General features: G+C 41.0%; 1 protein-coding gene across 3 annotated transcripts in view; it reads left to right on the top strand.

The window, feature by feature from the left end:
* gra (granulito) overlaps nucleotides 1-23,652 on the top strand; it is a 98,616-nt gene that overhangs the window by 57,918 nt on the left and 17,046 nt on the right. For 2 of the 3 annotated variants that reach the window (XM_087986525.1, XM_043688109.2), the window contains exon 5: nucleotides 3,651-3,786. In XM_087986525.1, coding sequence (XP_087842651.1) covers nucleotides 3,651-3,786 — 136 coding nt within the window. Of the gene's footprint in view, nucleotides 1-3,650; nucleotides 3,787-4,681; nucleotides 4,955-23,652 lie in introns of those variants that run through there. The other variant, XM_087986526.1, reaches the window with a different exon arrangement.

Below are 23,652 nucleotides of genomic sequence, written 5' to 3'. Positions count from 1 at the left end.
CCAAGTGTGGTCGAACCAGAGTTTTATAAGAGTGTAGCAAAACCTGGCAGCTCTTAAACTCAATCCCCCTGCTAATGAAAGCCAACTCATCATATGCCTTCTTAACAACCCTGTCAACCTGGGTGGCAACCTTGAGGGATCTATGGACATAGACCCCAAGATCCTTCTGTTCCTCCACACTGCCAAGAATCCTACCTTTAACCCTGTATTCTGCATTCAAAGTCGACCTTCCAAAGATGAATAACTTTACACTTTTCTAGATTGAACTACATCTGCCACTTATCAACCCAGTTTTGCATCCTGTCAATGTCTCGTTGCAACCTACAACAGCCCTCCACACTATCCACAACTCCACCAACCTTGGTGTTATCAGCAAACTTAATAATTCACCCTTCCACTTCCTCAAAGTCATTTATAAAAACCAAAGAGCAGTGGTCCCAGAACCAATCCCTGTGGAATACCATTGGTCACAGAGCTCCAGGCTGAATACCTTACATCTACCACTACCCTATCATCTATAGGACAGCCAATTCTGTATCCAGACAGACACAGGATTCCCTGTATTCCATGCCTCCCTACTTTTAATGAGCCTACCATGGTGAATCTTATCAGATGCCTTGCTAGTATCCATGTACACCATATCCATTGCTCTACCGTCATCAACATGTTTTGTCACATCCTCAAATGAATTCAATAAGGTTTGTGAGGCATGGCCTGCCCCTCACAAAGCCATACTGATGATCTCTACTTGGAAAACCATAGTTTGATTAATCATAAATCATGCCTCTCAGAATCCTTTCCGAAACTTTGCTGACCACTGACGTTAGACCGACTGATCAGTAATTCCCAGGATTATCCCTATTCCCTTTCTTGAACATGGGAATAACATTTTCCACTCTCCAATCATCTGGCACTACTCCAGTGGACTATGAGGATGCAAAGATCATTGCCAAAGGCGCAGCAATCTCTTCCTTCACTTCCTGTACTAACCTCACACACCCTTACAGACTTAAAGTTAAAAATCACACAACACCAGGTTATAGTCCAACAAGTTTCATTGGAAGCACACTAGCTTTCGGAGCGACGCTCCTTCATCAGATGACCATCACAGACTTAAGACACTCTGCACTCACTATACACACACTCACTCACTCACTCTTTCTCACACACACGCACACACACTTTCTCACACTCTCAACCCCTGCCCCAGACAGACAGACAGACACACACACAGACAGACAAAGACCCACATGCACACATATATTTTGTGGGAGGAATTTGTACTTGCAGAGTTACATTGTACTTGCTCAAAAACTGCATGCATTCATGTAGAACTCTGATTCTAATCTAAAAAGTGAGATAACAATCTAAACATCATGGCATAAACAGAGAACACAGGGGGCCAACGCCTTCAACATATTGTCTAGTTATCACCATTGTTAACAGCTAACCCGAGAATGCAACTTTAAAATAAAAAGGTTTTGTGATTTACACATGAAAGAAGTGAAACTATCACTGTATTCTAACAGATGAAAAGCTTAACAGACAATCAATTTTTCAATGTATAATTTCAGTTACATCACACTGTAAATTTTTGCTATAAATTCTGTGTTACGATCGAGCCCTCCACTATCGCCTGGTGAAGGAGCGTCGCTCCGAAAGCTAGTGTGCTTCCAATTAAACCTGTTGGACTATAACCTGGTATTGTGTGAGATTTTTAACTTTGTACTAACCTAGGGTATGTCCTATCCAGCCCAGGTGATTTCTCTTTCCTTGTTTTTCAAAATCTTCAGTGCATCCTCCTCCTAACATCAATCCATTCTAGCATATCTGTCAGTCAGTGTGAAACACTATCCTCAGAAACACCAAGGTCCCCTTCAGTAGTGAATGCTGACCCTAAGTATTCATTTAGGACATCCCCTACTTCCTCTGACTCCAGGCACAAGTTCCCTCAACTGTCCCTGAATCAGCCCAATCCTGGCCATCCTCTTGTTCCTCAAGTGTAGAATGCCTTAAGGCTTTCCTCTTGTTCCTCAAGTGTAGAATGCCTTAAGGCTTTCCGTAATCCTACCCGCTATAGCTTTTTCATGGCACCTTCTAGCTCTCCCAAGTCCAATCTTCAGTTAATTCCTGGCTACCTTGTAACCATCTAAAGCTCTGTATAATCCTTGCCTTCTCAACCTTAAGCAAGCTTCCTTCCTCTTAACTAGGTGTTTCACATCCCTTGTCACCCAAGGTTCTTTCAACCAGCCATCCCTTCCTTGCCTCAGTGGGACAAACCTGTCCAGCACTACCAGCAGGTGCTTCCTAAACAACCTCCACCTTTCTATTGTGTATTTCCCAAGAATGTTTGTTCTCCATCTAGGCTCCCCAGTTCCTGCCTATGAGCATTGTAATTCCCCCTCCCCCAATTAAATACTTTCCCATACCGTCTGCCCCATCCCTCTGTGATTATAGTAAATGTCATGGAGTTGTGATTACAATCACCAAAATGCTCTCCCACCAAGAGATCTGAACCTGGCATGATGAGCACCAAGTCCACAATGGCCTCCTCTCTTATCGGCCTATTGCATCGGGAACCCTTCCTGGATACCTGACAAAAACAGCTCCATCCATACTATTTGAACTAATTAGGTTCTAATCAATATTAGGAAAGTTAAAGTCACCCATGACAACAACCTTGTTAATTCTACACATTTCCAAAATCTGCCTCCCAATTTGCTCCTTTGTTTGGGGGGGGGGGGGGGGGGGTGCAGAAAACTCCCAATAAAATGACTCCTCTTTTCTGATTTCTGACTTCCACCCATACTGACTCTGTACATAAACCCTCTTCAACGATCTCCCTTTCTGCAGTTCTAATACTATCTCACATTAGCAACGCCACTCCACCTCTTTCCATCCACCTCCCCCACCATTCCTTTTGAAACATCTAAACCCTGGAACATTAAACAGTCATTCCTGCCCATGATATCCAGGTTTCCTGTAATAGCCACAGGAACATAGTACCAAGTACTGATCCATGCTCTGAGTTAGTCATCCTTATTCCTGATACTACTTGTATTTAAATAGACACACTTCAGCCCATCATACTGACTGCACCTCTTCTCTATCAAGTGCCTATCCCTCCGCATAGACTCTCTGCACGTTGTATCTGTATGTTCACTACCTACTCCATCATCTGATCTGTAGCTCAGGTTCCTACTCCCCTGCCAATCTAGTTTAAACCCTCACAAAGAACTTGTAAACCTCACACCCAAGATATTGGTGTCCTTCTTGTACAGGTCCCACCTTCCCCAGAAGGTATCCCAATGATCCACATATCTGAAGCCCTCCCTCCTAAACCAGTCATGCAGCCACACAGCTGCACACACTCTACAATTTGCCAACTTTATTATGGTTAAAAAGTACAAATACAACAATAGGTCAAGAATATTAGATATTGGGGCAGAGAAGAAATTTGAACTAACAAAGATGAGTGGGTCTAAAGAATTGGACCTGTTGCTGAGTGAATGAAATAGATAAAACAAAATTCTGTGTGATAACTCTCATTTTTTACTGCCTTCCAAATTTGTTTTTCTTCCAGCTGTTCTATAAATAAATAGATGATAGAAAATAATATTATGTATAACCATTGTTTAAAAACTTTGCAGACCATTTCAAGTGGATATGCACAACGGGAAACCAAGTGGAGTGATGTTCCAACCTTTAGAAGCAAGCAAGATCTTAAAGGACAGGAACGACCAATAGAAAGACGTCATTCTGGTCAGGGAGATGGCACAAAGAAGGGTAAATAGATGATTTATATAGTACAACTGAAGCGATCTATACAGGTATAATGTTAAGGAACATCTATTATAAACTGAATTATCTGCATTCAAGTAGAACAGATCCCTGCTGAAAGAGAAGAAACTAAGGCACATTTCCTCAAACCTTCCAATATGGAAAGATCCCTTTGCCTCAACTTCCATTCTGATGTGCCTTGGGTCTTTGAGGAAATCCAAACATAGGTACAGACTTATGTGAAAAGTATAAGCTTTCAATTGCAGGATTTACTCTTCCCCAGATTGCTCTGTGACGGGCGAGAACTGTATGGATATAAGCTGTTTGCCCTATGCTTATCCATTTTTCTACATGGGGTTTTACTTCAGGTTTTCATAACTGCTCAAATCCTGCTGATCAACTTAACTCCATCATCCCCAGTAACACTCAGTTCCCAATGGCAATATTTGCCACCCTGTTCCATCTAGTACGCAGTGCTCACCACCGAGCTCCAACTCGATAGTACCATGTCCTCATGACCTGTGTACTCCTTCCCCAACCAATTTCTAGATCACAGAAAGAGCTCACTCCTTCCTGCATGCCAAGTCATTGAAAGGGTTTTGTTTTGGGGATGTGAGGGGTAGGGAAGAAGGGCAGTGTGGGAAGGGAGATTAGAGGGCTGGGAGGTCAGAGAGCATCTTCATGAGTTTTGGAGGGAATGCTTACTGTTGGTGTTTGACTGGGAGTGTTAGTTGATCACTCTCAGGGTGAAGTGTAGATATTCATCTAAACCAAGAAATATCAGCAATGGGATAATGAATACTAATACAGCCTTGGATCATTTAAAAGTAACACAGTTGTGTCTATTACTATTTTTAATAAAAAGGCTTCATGATTTGATTCCTCCTGTATCCTTCACCAGAAGGGACCAGTTGGATTTCAGGTTCACTCCTCCAAAAAGGAGTCAGGATGGAAAGTGCTGGTGAGAAATGCAGAGCTTGGTTCCAAACGCAAAAAGGGGGAATTTCCATTCCTTGGAAGATTCGGTGCCACTGTCTGTTAATGATCTTTGTACCATTCATGTCATCCTCTGTCTGGAATATTTTCTCATTCTTTGTAACTCAGTCTTTTTACTTTAAACTTTATCTAATTTAAACTTTAAGTTTAATTAACTGAGTTTTATTAAATCATTTACTCTAAAATATGTGAATGCTTAATTCAGTCTTCTCAGTAAGTCAAAAAGTAACCTGCTCCTGAACCATAATCATTTATTGACATATGAATGAATTACATTTTGAATTATTGTATCAAGTGATATAATAGGACTTTTTATTTTGCTTTTTTAAAGTAGATATAATCAACTTAGTTTGACTGGGGGCAGATGTTCACAGGTAAAGGATGGCTGGAAAATAGGAAGCCTTCAAAAATAAGATAACGAGAGTCCAGAGACAGTATATTCCTGTTAGGGTGAAAGGAAAGGCTGGTAAGTGTAGGGAATGCTGGATGACTAGAGGTTCTGGTTCTGGTTAAGAAAAAGAAGGAAGCATATGTCAAGTGTAGACAGGAGTGATCAAGTGAATCCTTTAGAAGAGTGTAAAGGCAGTAGGAGTATAATTAAGAGGGAAATCAGGTGGGCAAAAAAAAAGACATGAAATAGCTTTGGCAAAAAGGGCTCAGAATAATCCAAAAAGATTTTATAAATATATTAAGGACAAAAGAGTAACTAGCGAGAGAATAGGGCCCCTCAAAAGATCAGCAAGGCAGCCTGTATGCAGCCGCAGGAGATGGGAGAGATACTAAATGAGTATTTTGCATCTGTGAAAAAATGTCTATATTATAGAGGAGATGATACTAAATGCAAAGAAGTGGATAAATCCCCAGGACCTGATCAGGTGTACCCTAGAATTTATGGAAAGCTAAGGAAGTGATTGCTGGGCCCCTTTGTTGGGATATATGTATCATCGATACTCACAGGTGGGGTGTTGGAAGACTTGAAGGCTGGCTAACGTGGTGCCACTCTTTAAGAAAGGTGGTGAGGAAAAACCAGGGAACTATAGACCGGTGATCCTGACATCGGTGGTGGGCAGATTGTTTGGGGGGGGGGTGGGGGGGGGGGGTCCTCAGAGACAGACTTTACATGTATTTGGAAAGGCAAGGCCTGATTAAGGATCATCAACATGGCTTTGTGCATGGGAAATCATGTCTCATGAACTTGATAGAGTTTTTTGAAGTAGCAACAAAGAGGATTGATAAAGGCAGAGCAGTGGATGTGACCTATGTGGACTTCAGTAAGGCGTTCAACAGGGTTTCCCATGGGAGACTAGTTAGCAAGGTTAGAACTCATAGAATACAGGGAGAACTAGCCATTTGGATACAGAACTGGTTTAAAGTTAGAAGACAGAGGGTGGGTGGTGGAGGGTTGTTTTTCAGACTGGAGGCCTGTGACCAGTGCAGTGCCACAAGGATTGGTGCTTGGTCCACTACTTTTCTTCATTTATATAAGTGATTTGGATGTGAACATAGGAGATATAGTTGGTAAGTTTGGAGATGACACCAAGTTTGGAGGTGTAGTGGACAATGAAGAAGATTACCTCCGTACAATGGGATCTTGATCCGATGGGCCAATAGGCTGAGGAGTGGCAGATGGAGTTTAATTTAGATAAATGTGAGATGCTGCATTTTGGAAAAGCAAATCAGAGTAGGACTTGGACCATAAGACAGGAATGGAAGTAAGGCCATTCAGCCCATCTAGTCCACTCGACCATTTAATCATGGTTGATGGGCATTTCAATTCCACTTACCCGCACTCCCTGTAGCCCTTAAATTCTTGATCTCCCAAGGAATTATCAATGTCTGCCTTGAAGACACCCAACATCCTGGCCTCCACTGCTCTCCACGGCAATGAATTCCATAGGCCCACCACTCTCTGGCTAAAGAAGATGTCTCCTCATTTCCATTCTAAATTGACGCCCACGGGTCCTAGTCTCCTCACCTAACAGAAACAACTTCCCAGCGTCCAACCTTTCTAAGTCATGCATTCTCTTGTAAGTTGTTATTAGATCTCCCCTCAACCTTCTCAACTCTAATGAATACAATCCCAGGATCCTCAGCCGTTCATCATGTTAGGCCTATCATTCCAGGAATCATCCGTGTGAATGTCTGTCCTGAGATATGGGGCCCAAAGTTGGGCACAGTATTCTAAATGGGGCCTAACTAGAGCCTTATAAAGTCTCAGAAGAAGCATGTCGCTGCTTTTATACTCCAACCCTCTTGAGATAAGTGACAAGATTACATTTGCTTTCTTAATCATGGACTCAACCTGCAAATCAACCTTTAGAGAATCCTGGACTAGCACTCCCAGATCCCTTTGTACTTTGGCTTTATGAATTTTCTTACCGTTTAAAAAATAATATAGTCCGTGCCTGTATTTTTTTTTCCAAAGTGCAAGACCTCACACTTGCTCACATTGAATTTCATCAGCCATTTCCTGGACCACTCTCCTAAACTGTCTAAATCTTTCTGCAGCCTGCCCACTTCCTCAGTACTATCTGCCTGTCCGCCTAACTTCGTATCATCGGCAACCTTCGCCAGAATGCCCCCTGTCCCTTCATCCAGATCATTAATATATAAAGGTGAATAGCTGCGGCCCCAACATTGAACCCTGCGGGATCCCACTTGTCACTAGCTACCATTCCAAAAAAAAAGAACCTTTTTATCCCAACTCTCTGCCATCTGTCAGACAGCCAATCCCCAATCCATGCCAGGAGCTCACCTCAAACACCATGGGCCCTCACCTTACTCAGCAGCCTCCTGTGAGGCACTTTATCAAAGGACGTTTGGAACTCTAGATAGACAACATCCACTGGGTTTCCCTGGTATAACAATCTCTTCAAAGAATTCTAACAGGTTTGTCAGGCACGACCTCCCCTTATTAAATCCATGCTGCCTTGTTCTAATCTGACCCTGCACTTCTAAGAATTTAGAAATCTCATCCTTAATGATGGATTCTAGAATGTTAACTACAACTGAGGTTAGGCTAATCGGCCGATAATTTTCCATCTTTTGTCTTGATCCTTTCTTGAACAAGGGTGTTACAACAACGATTTTCCAATCATGTGGGACTTTTCCTGACTCCAGTGATTTTTTGAAATATCATAGTCAGTGCCTCAGCTCTTTCCTTAGCCACGTCCCTCAGAACTCTAGGATGTAGCCCATCAGGGCCAGGAGATTTATCAATTTTTAGAACTTTTAGCTTTTCTAGCACTTTCTCTTTTATAATGACTACCACACTCAACTCTGCCCCCGACTCTCCTTAATTGTTGGTATAATACTCCTGTCTTCCACTGTGAAGACAGACACAAAGTACTTAAGTTCTTCAGCTATTTCCTTATCTCCCAGCATTAGCCTTCCAGCATTAATTTGGAGTGGCCCAATTTCTACTTTGCCTCTCATTTGTTTCTTATGTATTGAAATAAACTTTTACTATCGTTTCTAATATTACTGGCTAGCTTACCTTCATATATGATCCTCTCCTTCCTTATTTCTTTCTTTGTTATCCTCTGTTTGTTTTTGTAGTCTTCCCAATCTTCTAATTTCCCGGTGCTCTTGACCACTGTATAGACTCTCTCTTTTAGTTTGATACATTTCCTGACTTCCTCTGTCAGCCATGTCTGTCTAACCCCTCCCCAGATAATCTTTGTTTTCTTTGGGATGAACTTCTGTACTGTGTCCTCAATTACACCCAGAAACTCCTGCCATTGTTGCTCTACTGTCTTCCCCAATAGGCTCTGCTTCCAGTCAATTTTCGTCAGTTTCCCCCTCATGCCCCTGTAATTATCTTTATTTAAGTGTAACACCATTACATCCGATTTTGCCATCTCTCTTTCAAACAGCAGACTGAACTCCACCATATTATGGTCCCTGCCTCCTAAGTGTTCCCTTACTTTAAAATCTTTTATAAAGTCTGGTTCGTTTCATAGCACTAAGTCCAGAATAGCCTGTTTCCTTGTGGGCACCATCACAAGCTGTTCCAAAAAGCCATCCTATAAGCATTCAGTGAATTCCCTTTCTTTGGATTTATTGTTCACTGGCAGCATTATTCACCCAGTCCACCTGCATATTGAAGTCCCTCATGATCACTGTGACCTTGTCTTTCTGACATGCCCTATTTATTTTCTGGTACATCTTGCGTCCCTGGTCCTGACCACTGCTGGGAGGTCTGTACATAACTCCCATTATGGTTTTTTGCCTTTGTGGTTCCTCAACTCCACCCACACAGACTCCACATTATCTGACCCTATGTCATTCAGTGCCATACATTTAATCTCATTCTTAACTAACAAGGCCCCCTCTGCCAGTCTCCCTGTCGTTTCGATAAATTGTAAATCCTTGAATATTTAACTGCCAGACTTGAACCTCCTGAAACCACGTCTCTGTGATGCCTATCACATCATAATCATTCATGATGATTTATGCTGTTAATTCATCTGCTTTGTTACGAATACTATGAGCATTTAGATAAAGCGCCTTAAAGCTAATTTTCTTATCATTTCCAACATCTCTAGTAATACGTCCTAAGTTATCATTCCTATTTGCTTCATTCCTAGCCTGCCTTGAACTTAAACCCTGCACACACACTAACCTGAGAGACTTTCTTTCTACTTGACTCCATACTCCCTGTTGCTTTCCCTTTCCCTGCCCCCCCCCCCCCAACTCAAGTTTAAAGTCCTAGTGACCACCCTATTTATCTTTTCACCAGAACACTGGTAACAGATCGGTTCAGGTAAAGACAATCCCAAGATACAGATCCCTCCAGTTCCAAAACTGTCCCATGAAATGGAATAACTCTTTCCCACACCAATCTCTTAGCCATGTGTTGACGTCCCTAATTTTCCTATCCCTATGCCAATTAGCAGTGGCTCGGGCAGTAATCCGGAGATCATGACCTTCGAGGATCTGTTCTTTAATTTCCTTCCTAGTGCTCGATAATCCCCAAACAGGTCCTCCTTCCTAGCCTTACCTATGTTGTTTAGTGCCAATGTGGACCACAACAACTGGATCCTCCCCCTCCCGCTCCAATATCCTTTTAAACCAGTCAGAGATGTCCTACACCCTGGCACCAGGCAGAAACACACCATGCGGTACTCCCGATCCAGCTCGTAAAGGATACTATCTGTCCCTCTAGTTATAGAATTCCCCTATAACAGCTACTGGTCTTTTTTCTCCTCCCTCTTGAATGGCCTTCTGCACCATGGTGCCGTGGCCAGCTAGCCTATACTATCCACAGCCCTTTTCCTCATCCATACAGGGAGCAAAAATCTCATACCTGTTGGACAAGTCAAGGGCTCCTCCACTCCTGAACTCAAAATCCCCCTACCTGCCTCATTCAGTCACACACTTGTCCCTGATCATTAACAGAGTTTGAATTACTTAAGCTACCAGGTGTGACTGCCTCCTGAAACAGGTAACTCTTCCCCCTCCCGAATGTGCTGCAGTGTTTGAAGATCACATTCCAGATCATCAATTCTGGTCCGGAGTTCATCCAGCAACCAACACTTGCTGCAGATGTGGTCACTGCAGTTCACAATGGGATCAGCCAGCTCCTACATTATACAGCTACAGCACATCACCTGTCCAGCCATCTCTACTTAATTATTTAACTCAAATTTATATAAATTTCTAGTTTATTTTATGGTCTTATTCAACTAAGCAAATAATAGTAAACACTTAATCTATCACATGATACACAAGAAATATAAATTGAAATGCCTTACCTTAGTAACACGTGAGAGTCCCCTTTTTTTTTTGGTTAGAGGAAGGAAGGAAGGGTGGGAGACGCTACAAGTGTAGTGTCTCAGGATTCAGCTGCTACCCAAATATATAACCAGCAGTCCTTTGCTCCTTACCCTCACCTCTTGACAGATGGAGGCCCTGATGCCTGAGGTACTTTTTTTTTTAAACTGTTTTACTCACCTTCCTAGCAGTCCTCGGCTCCTCACTCTCACGTACACTTAATGGCAAGGTCCTGGGGAGAGTTGCTGAACAATGGGTCCTTGGAGTGCAGGTTCATAGTTCCTTGAAAGTAGAGTCGCAGGTAGATAGGATAGAGAAGGCATTTGGTATGCTTTCCTTTATTGGTCAGCATAAGATTTGGGAGGTCATGTTGCAACTGTACAGGACATTGGTTGGGAATATTGCATGCAATTTGGAAGGATGTTGTGAAACTTGAAAAGGTTCAGAAAAGAAAGATTTACAGTGATGTTGCCAAGATTTGGCAACAGGGTGGATTTGAGTTGTAGGGAGAGGCCGAATAGGCTGGGACTGTTTTCCCTGGAGTGTCAGAAGTTGAGAGTGATCTTTTATAGAGGTTTGTAAAATCATGAGGGACATGGATATGATAAATAGACAATAAATATTTTCCCTGGGATGGGGAAGTCCAGAACTAGAGGGCAAAGGTTTAGGGCAAGAGGGGAAAGATAAAAGGGACCTAAGGGGCAACTTTTTCACGCAGCAGGTGGTGAGTGTGTGGAATGAGCTCCCAGAGGAAGTGGAGGCTGGTACAATTACAGCATTTAAAAAGGCATCTGGATGGAAATATGAATAGCAAGGAAACAGACCCCTCTGGTCCAACTTGTCCATTCCAACCAGATATCCTAACCTAATCCAGTCCCATTTGCCAGCACTTGGCCCATATCCCTCTAAACCTTCCCTATTCAGTACCACTATTATCACCATTATCCTTATTTCTTTACTCCCACCTCTGAAAATCTAAATCTCAGGTTGAGATGGCCTGGAGTTCTGACTGGACATCATGATTTGGTTAGAGACAAAAAACTGCAAATGGTGGAATCCACAGTAGATAAACAAGAGGCTGGAAGAAGACAGCAAGTCAGGCAGCATCAGGGCTGAAGAGTTATATCTGAAATGTTGGCTTCTCCACATCTTGATTTGGTTGGCTTGAATTCAGCACTGAGGGTGATTGTCTTGTTGCATGTCTGGAATAGTTCCACTATTCTGAACACTATCTGATGCAGAAAAGATGCCACCATCCCATATTCATTAATTATAATTCATTTCTTGGCTTGAGTAAGAAGTATTTCAAATTTGTTAATATTTTTATGATTTATAACATTATCTGCTGCAGGAAGTACTTAGCACAAGCATATGAACTTGTTCAGTTTTAGGCTATTTAATTTTGAAGCAATTCTGTAACTCAGTTGTTTTCTAAGAGACCCAGTCCTGTGTTTCATTTGGTCCATAGCCAAAAACATTCAACATTGGCAATGTCCGAGTTCCATAGAACATTTTGGAAGGTTTTCACTGTGAAGTCTAGCAACTTCTCTCATTGTACCAAACTCACTGAATTAATTATCTACCTGATTCTACCCCTATCTTGCCGAGTGCTGTTCCCAGAACAACTTGCCACTCGATGGCTATCCCATTTTTCACAAGCATACCTTTGCACTCAACGCTTTGTGTTTTAAAAGCCCATTGTGTAACTGGACAAGCACTAAAGTCTAAAGCTGCCCTATATGGTCCCTGACATTTGACCTGGGCATGGAAATGTGGAAATTACCACCCTGAATTTCCAGCTGGATGGGTACTGTGGGGAGTCGGTGGGGATGGTGTTCTCTCTCATGACCATGATTGGAGGTTACAATGCCTGACCTTGCCAGCCTAATTGGCAACTGGGTTAGAACAGTCAGAACAGTCAGCCATCTGGAGGAATGCTTGGCACTGCACAATGAAGCTCAAAGATCTTCTTGACTTCACCAGCATAAGTGCAATCTCACGCTTGAGAGCTCACATTCATTCTTTCTATCTCTAATTGTACCCACCTCCCACCAAGGCTTTACAACTGATTAATGCTTGGAACATGTTCAAAGGTTCCCAATGGGAGACTGATTAGCAAGGTTAGATCTCATGGAATACAAGGAGAACTAGCCATTTGGATACAGAACTGGCTCAAAGGTAGAAGACAGAGGGTGGTGCCGGAGGGTTGTTTTTCAAACTGGAGACCTGCGACCAGTGGAGTGCCACAAGGATCAGTGCTGGGCCCTCTACTTTTTGTCATTTACATAAATGATTTGGATGCAAACATAAGAGGTACAGCTTGTAAGTTTGCAGATAACACCAAAATTGGAGGTGTAGTGGACAGCGAAGAGGGTTACCTCCTATTACAACAGGATCTGGACCAGATAGGCCAAAGGGCTGAGAAGTGGCAGATGGAGTTTAATTCAGATAAACGTGAGGTGCCTCATTTTGGGAAAGCAAATCTTAGCAGGACTTATACACTTAATGGTAAGGTCCTAGGGAGTATTGCTGAACAAAGAGACCTTGGAGTGCAGGTTAATAGCTCCTTGAAAGTGGAGTCGCAGGTAGATAGGATAGTGAAGAAGGCGTTTGGTATGCTTTCCATTATTGGTCAGAGTATTGAGTACAGGAGTTGGGAGGTCATGTTGCGGCTGTACAGGACATTGGTTAGGCCACTGTTGGAATATTGCGTGCAATTCTGGTCTCCTTCCTATCGGAAAGATGTTGTGAAACTTGAAAGGGTTCAGAAAAGATTTACAAGGATGTTGCCAGGGTTGGAGGATCTGAGCTACAGGAAGAGGCTGAACAGGCTGGGACTGTTTTCCCTGGAGCGTTGGAGGCTGAGGGGTGACCTTATAGAGGTTTACAAAATTGAGGGGTGTGGATAGGAATAATAGACAAAGTTTAGGGTGGGGGAGTCCAGAACTAGAGGGCATAGGTTTAGGGTGAGAGGGGAAAGATATAAAAGAGACCTAAGGGGCAACATTTTCACCCAGAGGGTGGTACGTGTATGGAATGAGCTGCCAGAGGATGTGGTGGAGGCTGGTACAATTGCAACATTTAAGAGGCACTTGGATGGGTATATGAATAGGAAGAGTTTGGAGGGATATGGGCCAGGTACTGGCAGGTGGGACTAGATTGGGTTGGGATATCTGGTCGGCATGGACGGGTTGGACAGAAGGGTCAGTTTCCATGCTGTACATCTCTGACTCTATAATCACTTGTTGTCATGCATCCAAACCCCCAACACTACTAACTCTGCATGCCCTCAGCACTGCCTAATCACTCACTCAGAATACCTCCACCTACACCAAAATTAACAGCCGTGCCTCTCAATTCCCCTCACTAAATACCTTCCTCTCATTCTAACCCACAAAGAAAAAAGGCAGAAAGAATTGAGGCATGTGTTGGGCTGCCTGTTTTTCAGCTCCTTGCCCCCTACATGTAGTGCAGCCTAACTCTCTCAACATCTCAAGTAGCTGATGGATTGTTTACAAGCCCTGGATTGGTATCAGAGGTGCTAGGACAGCATGAGTGCAGGCTATCCCCCTTGATTTGAAGGAGGCCTGCTAACAGCCTAGACCAGCTTCCTTCCATTGTGTTTCAGCTATACAACAAGGCAAGTCTGAAATAATGAGTCACCTTTATCTGCTGAAAGAGCAAATGCAAAAAGGCAAGACAGGGACTCTGAGCATCGGGATAAGCTCTGTGTGGGTGTGCGTTATAACAGTGAACGGAAATCCCAGAGATGCAGCTCAATCGACTTCATGAGCTGAGTATGTGCCTGCATGTAGAATCCTTGCTACAGCATTACAATAATTATGCTGTTGCAGCATTGATGTGCAAAAGCATCCTTTACTTGGATTTGAGATGTGCTATGAGGATTATTAGAGGTTAGCAGTGACAATGGACATGGGGTGTATGTGACCGATGCTCATGGAGCATGCCTGAAATGTTGGTGACCAATGTCTCACACAGATGTTATTTGGAGCAAGTGGTGAGCTGAATCCACCAGGTACCCTCTATAATTTCCATGTCACATTTTCTCCGTACCTAACGGATAGAAAGCTGAAAAGTTAATTGAGTTAGGCCATGAACAGGGGTTTTAAACAAGTAATAATCCTCCTTAATTGGCAACTCACCACTGTTCCAAGTAAGACTCAACATCCTGTTTGTATAAATTTTGGTTTGAGTCCTGCTAACATTGAGATAGGCCATGCTGGGATTCCCCTTAATCTCACCTAGGAATGTTTTCACTTTTTTGTATTTTATTTCAACTGCTTGAACTTTTCTATTGCTACATGGTTTCAATTTCTCTGAATTTAATTTCCTTTTCTCAGGATTTTTTTTTGTTGTTGAGGTGATGAAAGTGCTGTTAACTTGAAACATTCAAATACAAGCTGCTCAAACTGGTTAGGAACAAAATGTCTAGCTGGTACAAAGTGGGTTAAGAAATACTGCCAGAATGTAGCTAGTACTTTTATAAGGATAAAGAAATGTTGTTATGATAATTGATAAAATGAATTGTGATTGGTAAAACAACAAGGTAGTGTGTAGAATCAAACTGGTAACTGGATAACTATATCAGACCTGGAAAACCTGGAAATGGTATATCCATAACCTTATTCAATTTGATCCATGGAGTATCTTTGGAAGTGTGGGGTTCCCTTTACATATACTTGAATAACACCAGTGAACAAAGGAACTCAAGTCTCATTTAATCACTGTGGCTATGGGAGGGAGAATAATCTTTCCACTTTATCTGTTTAAGTGTTCCAATTCTGTTTTTCCTTTCTAGAGCATTGATGGTTTGTAGCTAAGCTTTGAAATGTTTTGAGCTCCATTTCCCACACCTTAGTCTTTCCATGTGCAGCCCATTAATAGAAGTCTTCCAATGTCTTTGCCCTGCCTTCAGAATTTTCTCATTGGAGCTTTGTCCCTTGGAATTTTTTTTTAAACTTCAGACACTGGCTCCCCGCCCCAGTTTCCACTATTCCTTATATTGTACTTCAATCCATTATTTCTACCTGTACATTGAGATACCAGTCTTGAGTATTTCATGCTGTGGGCGTTTGTGCATACAGTGTTCCTGATGCTGCTTGTTCCTTAGCTCTAAGCACAGTTTTTCAATTCCTTATATACTATAACATACTTATATCTCCTCGCCACTACTTTCAGGCCAACTGGCTATGGGCAATACTTACTAGTCCAGCCAGCGAAGAAATCTGAATTTTCTTTTTTAAAACTGTACATAGGCACTATAGTAATGAGCTGTATTTGAGAATCAAACAGTTTTTTTTTTGTAGATTGGTGCCACCTCTTCTGATGTGAAAGTTACATTATGATTTATGTTAATCTCATTCTATCATGTTACATGCCTTTTGTGTCAACCTTTTACCAACACCCGAGCAGCAAATATTACTGCAAGAAAAATAGCAGCTGTGTGAAGACCAGTAAATACGGAAGCATCTTTGACCACGAGTACACTGGATCTTAAAAAAAAAATAAGAAAACTTAAGAAAACCTTGCATAAGCATTCTACTCAGTTTCAAGCCCATATGAGGACGAAGATCTTAACATCTTAGAAAAATGCTTGTGCTGGAAGTGGAAAAGTTGGTTTTGCTGTTAGCTCACTATTAGTAATAAATGTTTCTATTCTAATTCATGAACTCTCAGAAAAGCAAACACTTGAGTATTTTGCCATGTATGAAAGTTACCCAGCAGTGCATTATTGTAACTTTATTTCCATTTCTATACGCATATGCCAGAAAGGGTACTTCAGGCTGTACTATATTTTGGTCATGCGTGCACGTAGCATTACACACTTATCAAATCCCCCTGCACCTACTCCCCACAAACCCCATTTCAAGTACCAGCTCAGAAGCATTCTTACTGAGGTATTTAGAGGAACAGTTCAAGTGTAGTGCACTGATTAAGATACAGCACAGCACATTACATACAGCTTTTTGAACATTAAGCATTGATGAAGGCATTAGAAAATATGCAAAGAGTATATTGTTGATGTTAGCTCAGGTGGAGTAGTCTCTAATGTCTAGACCCTCCGACCAGCCTGCCATAATGCCTGCATGGATACTAGTAAGCAGACAGACCAATCGTTCAGCCCGTGTTGCAGTATGAAACGGGTTGATTTTGGGCTTAACTGACAGGGAAAAAGGGTTGTCAGGATCCCAAAAAACTCAGTTGGGAAATTTTCCAACTTTTCCAGCATTCATCTTGGTGGGGGATGCCAGAGCAAAGTGGAGGCAGCCACACCAGCTACAGAGTTCCAAAGCAGGGTGGTTAAAAGCTCACCTCATTGTCTGGACTTTGTCACAGTTTTGTTATAGATTCGGCCAGACCACTCAAAACATTTTTAAGCAGATAACCCAGATCATAACTTTGCAATTTTGTTTTGGTAAGCGTACAATGAAAATTACCAGGAGTAACTTAGTTAAGTTGACTACCAAGTTTTAAAACAGACAAAATTTATTCACAAAATTACACAATGAAACATAAAGAACAGAATAAAGGACTCTACAGAACTCAATTTATCCAAACTAGACTTAATTATGGTGTTCCGAATATACACAGTCCCAATAAGCAAACCCCCTTAAAAAGTCAAAAAATGGAACAGACACTTACAGGTTGAAGTTAGAAGGAGAGAGAGAGAGGACACTCTTTGCTGTCACCTTTGCAACCACTCTTCGCATCCTATCCACATCAACTAGTGTGAATCTATGCCCCTCCACAAGCTCAAATGTTCCCTTTATATCCGCCGTGTTAACCTGTGTACCCCACTTATTCCCAAGAGCTGTCATGCCCCTTTGTCAAATTTAGTGCAATCCTTGCCAATCATTGCCTCTGCTCATCATCCTCAGCTCTTACCAGCCACAATATTAACCCAAGCTTTATCCAAAGTGGGCAAGTTTGGGAGCCATGGTGAAATGATTGAAACAAAAATATGAGCAGGTTTAGTCAATTTGGCCCTTAACAACTGCTCTGCCATTCAATATGTTCATGGCTGATCATTCAACTCGTTATACTGTTCCCAGTCATTCTACTCATGTCTTTGAACCCTTTATTCATAAGAAATATCTAATTCCTTGAAAACATTAAATATTCTGACCCCAATAATTTTCTGTGGCAGAAAATTCCATATGCTCACCACTGCTTGGGTGAAGCAATTTTTCATCTCAGTCCTACTTATTATGCACTTCACTGTACAAACCAAAGCACTGTCATAAAAGCCCATGCAAAACATTAAAATCTCCTAAAAGAAACAATTGTATTAAGAATTCTACTTCCAAGGTAGCTAAACTTTTTAAAAATCTTTTGGAATTGCCAAACCTTGCACTTAGAGCCCAGCACTGTGAAGCCTAGTACTAAATTCAAATACTCAAATGGACACCAATTTCACTGAAGCAAGGGCCATATTCTATAAGGGATTCAGTACTGAATTCAAATGACTTAGCTGGATTTGGGTTTCTTGCATGAGAGAGTCATTCTGTCAGCAGTAAAATTGGATCTGTTGGAAATGGGGCTAGAGTTTTGAATCTAGTTTTCTAGCTGTAGGAATTCCACAACTCCATGAAAATTTAGGCCTAAGAATTTGATTGTACTGAATTAGTATGCAAGACAACTCTTGTAAAAGATTACTTAATATCTTACAGCAAATGGTGTGAATGTTATATTTGAGTCACCTGCAAAATTTAAGTTATATGCACATTGATGTTTCCATATGGAGATATGGACATGAGTGCCATATTAATTGTTGGAGAAGTAAGGAAAAAGGGCAGAATTTTAGCATTAGAAGAAAAGGATGGGTGTTCGTTTGGATCAGATATTCAATTGAAATCTACAAAAATCTTTTTCCAGGTCCAAACCTGCCTCCAACTTAGCAATTTACAGCTTTACGCGAGGTCAGAAATTAACTGGACAACTAACCTGCCTGAAGGAGGCAGATTGGAACTTTGAATAATGAGGCTATGAACTTCATTGCTCTTCAGATTTTCAAGTTGAAATCTGGCATCAGGAAACCTGGCAGCTTTAATAGAGGTGAGGACTTTGTGGATTCAGGAGGTAGGTGCTTTGCACCTACCTCCTCCTGAATCCACAAAGTCCTCACCTCTATTAAAGCTGCCAGGTTTCCTGATGCCAGATTTCAACTTGAAAATCTGAAGAGCAATGAAGTTCATAGCCTCATTGCACCTCATAGCTTTGCACCTACCTCCTGCATCCAAGTTCTTATCTTAGAAAACCCTATGATTGGACAACCCCACCAAATTACTTGCTGCCATTCTGGAACAGAGCACCTGCATTGTGCTGTACTGTTCTTCAGCCCACTATGCTGTGCCGAGCATTTATCTTAATTGAAGATCAACCTAATCTACATACCCCTCAATTTATTGCCATCCATGTGCTTGTCCACCAGTCGCTTAAATGTCCTTAATGTCTCTGACTCTACTACTACCACTGGCAGTTCATTCTATGGACTCACCACTCTCTGCGTAAAGAACCTACTTCTGACATCTCCCCTAAACCTTCCTCCAATCACCTTAAAATTATGACCCCCCCCCCCCCCCCCCCTCATGACAGCCATTTCTGCCCTGGGGAAATGTCTCTGGCTATCTATTCTATCTATGCCTTTCATTACTTTGTACATGTCTATCAAGTCACATCTCTTCCTCCTTCTCTCCAGTGTGTAAAGCCAAACCCACTCAACCTCTCTTCATAAGATAAGCCCTCCAATCCAGGCAGCAGCCTGGTAAATCTCCTCTGCACTGTCTAAAGCATCTACATCCTATAATGAGACTACCAGAACTGGACATAATATTCCAAGTGTAGTCTAACCAGGGTTTTATAGAGCTGCAGCAAAACCTGGCAGCTCTCAAACTCAAAACCCCCACCACCACCAACCCCACCCTGTTAATGAAAGCCAAAACACGATATGCCCTCTTAACAATCCTATCAACTTAGGTAGCAATTTTGAGGGACCTATGGACATGGACCTCAAGATCTCCCTGTTCCTGTCTTTAACCCTGTATTCAGCATTCAAATTCGACCTTCTAAAATGAATCACTTCGCATTTGTCCAGGTCAAACTTCATCTGCCACTTCTCAGCCCAGCTCTGCATCCTGTCAATGTCATATTGTAGCCTGCAGGAGCCCTCAATATTATCTACAACACCATTGACCTTTGCTGATGACAAACTTACTAACCCAAACTTCCACTTCTTCATCCAAGTCATTTATTAAAAACTATAAAGTGCAGAGGCCCAAGAGCAGATCCCTGTGGGACATCCACTAGTCACCAACCTCCAGGTGGAATATTTTCCATCCACTACCATTTGCTCTCGTCATTTGGATAGCCAATTCTGTATCCAAACAGCCACATTTTAGTGTGCCATACCACCTAAGTTTCTGAATAAGGCCTCTGATCCCTTTCCATTTCCAGGCCCCATTTCCCACAGCCAACACAAAGCCTCTAAAGTCCAATTGTCTCTCCTCCAAAATTAAAGACCTCTGATCTCTCTCTCTCAAGCTGTGAGTTGCCCCACAGCCATGTAGCCTCTTGGAAAGTGCAGCAAAGCCAAATAACCTAATTAGTTACCCACCTCTTTGTTCCCCATACACAATTATTAATTCCTTTCATCCCATAAAGCATGCTGCCCATACTAATTTCGTATTTTGGCAGGCCAGGAAGTTGAAGCTTTTGGAGAGAAAACAAGTGGAGTCAAGAAAGGTGTAGTAGGCTGAAAAGGCTATATGACATACTCTTAACCCTAATCCCATGCTCTTATGACCCAAGTTCCTCTAATTTATCTGCTGCTACAGCCTTCGCTAAGAGGTTCTATGCCCAATTCAAGGTTCAGCCTGTCCATCAGACTGGACCTCCAGGTAGGGAACTAATTAATAGTAGCACTGACAAACTATGGAATTACAGCTTCTCTCAGTGCCTAGTGGGATCCTGAATTGATAAATTTTCCACAGTTTTCTGATTGATTTTCTCCTTGTGTGTCAGGGTGTTTCCTAACATATCTTGAATTTATAATTTTACAGATTGCTTATAATTGAGGTCAAGTTCTGATTTGCAGGATTGTCTTCAGATTTTTAAAAAAAAAAGCATCGGAGGTCCTCCAGGACCTCCATAATGTTGCTGTGAAATTCAGAAGAATGCAACAACTCTCCAGACATTCTGTAGGTTAATTTCAGAATTGTTGCAGCTACATTGTTAATTGGTGTTTCTGTAATTCAGTGCTCAAAAAGGTTATTCTGCATGATCAAAACTAATCATTGTTACCTATGCTCAATAGTGTCCTGAAACTTTGCAAAGATACCATGATCCCTTTATCCAGAGGAAAGCCTTATTTGCCCAGGGCCGATTCTGAGACAAGTCTAGCAACAGCCATCACAGCAAAAATGGTCTTTGACTGCTTCGTGGAGAGAGAAACTAAGAAATGTCAGGGCCAAGAGTTTAGATGAAGGGAACAATATAACAGTGCAGCAACTAACAGCAGGGTTGGACAAGGAAGAATAGAGAGGTTAACTGTCATAGTACATCATTGAATAAGATCCATGCAAATAAAGTTTAAAAGTAAAATTAAAAGCTGTTTCTCTACACTTAGAATTTCCAATAAGATAAGTGTACTAGTGGCAGAAATAAAAAGTAAATGGTTTAGATCTAGTCAGTATTAGAGACATAATTACAAGGTGACTAAGGGAAATAAAGATACAAAAAAAAAGGAATGGAAATGGAGGAGGTGTAACTCTGATAATTAAAGACGATATCATATTAGGAATAAGAATTTAAAAGTATTTTGCCACAGAAGATCAGCAAGTGGTGAGAAAATGCAGGTGGATAACTTGTATTCCTGGCACAGGTGTACTAACGCTCTTGGGAAGAGTATCAAACAAAAAATAATTTGTTACAACATCATTACCAAGGTAATGTAATAATGTAGGAATATTTCAATCTTCATATCGTCCAAATCTATCAAATTGAGAAAGGTGATCAAGAAAATTGATTTGGAGAATGCTTTTGAGAAGTATCCTGGGTCAATATATTGTTAAACCAACTTGGGGTGAAGTTATTTTTAGATGTTCATTGTCAAATTCGGCAATGATTTTAGTAATTTCAGCTAAATTGCTATTGAAGATAAGATGATTTCAGTTTCATTTTAAGTTTGAGAGTGACATACTCCAGTCCCAAAAACGATACTAATGTTGTTTGAGTAAATAAATTAAAGGATTTGGTGATAAATAAAGTTGGAAACATAAAAATAAAACTATTCAGAATGCTCCACAAAATACATCTATGAAAATGCAAAAACCCACCAAAACAAAAAAAAAACCTCTGGCTTCCTTGAGAACCTAAGGGAAGTATGAAGTTAAAAGAAGAGACTTTTAATATGTCCAAGTGTAAGAGTAAGCCTGAGAATTGGAAGCATTTAAAAAACTATCAAAAATGTCACTAAGAAGTCAAAAATGGGAGAAAAATATTATGAGTAAACTTAGGAATTGATTGCAAGAGCTTTTACCAGTATATAGTAAAGGAGATTTCTAAAGTAAAGAATCATTTTTTTGGAAGCAGATACAACAAATTATCACTGGGAATAAGAAAATAGCTGAGATGTTGAATAAATATTTATTCTTGTCTTCACAGTAAAAAGATAGAAATTACATGCAGAAATTGAGGGAATGGGAGATAGGGTGATGGAAGTGACCAAGCAGCTTACAAGAGTGAGAAATTTAAAGGTAATTACCATCAGAGAAAAAGTATTGAGAAAGTTTAAGGGGATAAAATCTGACAGATCCCCATGGCATGATAGCCTATATTACTAGGGTTCTAAAGACTTAATTGCAGTGATAGTAGATGTGTTGGTTATGACTTTCCAAAATTATAGATTCTAGCATAATACAAGCAATTGAATGTTAGCAAATATAATTGTGAAAAGAAGTGAAACTAGACATGGATAAATATTTTCCTGCAGTGAGTGGTTAAGATCTGGAATGTACTGCCTCTTAGTATTGTAGAGGCAGGTTCAATTGACGCATTCAAGAGGGAATTAGGTTATTATTTGAAAAGAATATAAATTGCATTAAGAAAAAGAGGAATAGTACTATTTGGATTGCTAATCCAGAGAGCCAGTGTAGACATCACAGACTAAATGGTCCCCTATGATTTGGTGATGGAGCACCTTTATTCAGAAAGTTAAAAAATCACAACACTGGGTTATAGTTCAACAGAATGGAGGGAAAACAGGGAATGAAAACCATTTACCCTGACATTACGGAAATGCTGGAATTCAATATTAAAAATTGCTAATAAACTGAGGAAACCATCATGTGGTCAAAGTCAACATGGTTTTATGAAAGCAAAGTTGTGTTTGACAAATCTAGAGTCTTGAGGAAGTAACAAGTCGAGTAAGATGGAATTTGATAAAGGTGCTGCAAACAAAGTTTATGAAAAGATAATGCTCTTGGAGTAAAGGAATGTACTGACTTATGGTTAACAGACAAGAAACAAAGAGTGGGAAAATAGGACCATTTAAGTTGTCAGGCTAGGTCTAGCGAATCCTGTAAGGATGAGTATAGGGGTTTCAACTATTAACAATCCATATCTATTCATTAAGTGAATATACTAAAAATGATGTATCCGCGGTTGAAGGGGTTCATAAACTTTGAGAAAGATAGAAAGGGGCTGCATAGACAATTATTCTAGTTAGGTGATTGGGTTGCAGTGTCAGTCAAGATTAGCGTGGAGAAGTCTGAAGTTATTTGCATTTGCTGTAAGAGTAGAAAAGCTGATTTAGTTTTAAGGCATGAATTTAGAAATGTTGCTTTTTCAGGTGGACTTTGGTATTCTTGTACAAGAGACACAGAGCTAGCATTCAAGCATGGTAAACAATTAGAAAGGAATATTGCGTTTCCCCTTTATTGTAAAGGAATTGAGATACAAGAATAAGGAACATGTGCTGTGATCATATGGGAGTTTTGAGAGACCACACCTGGAGTACTGTAGATTGTTTTGAATGGTGCTCTTTGGGTTTTTTCCTGCTCCTATACATTGTTATAAGTGAAG

This window comes from Chiloscyllium plagiosum, unplaced genomic scaffold (assembly GCF_037043375.1).
Source record: "Chiloscyllium plagiosum isolate Xiang-an unplaced genomic scaffold, Cpla_swu_hap1 HiC_scaffold_4, whole genome shotgun sequence".
Classification (NCBI taxonomy): Eukaryota; Metazoa; Chordata; class Chondrichthyes; order Orectolobiformes; family Hemiscylliidae; genus Chiloscyllium; species Chiloscyllium plagiosum.
This window is presented reverse-complemented; position numbering and strand designations above follow the sequence as displayed.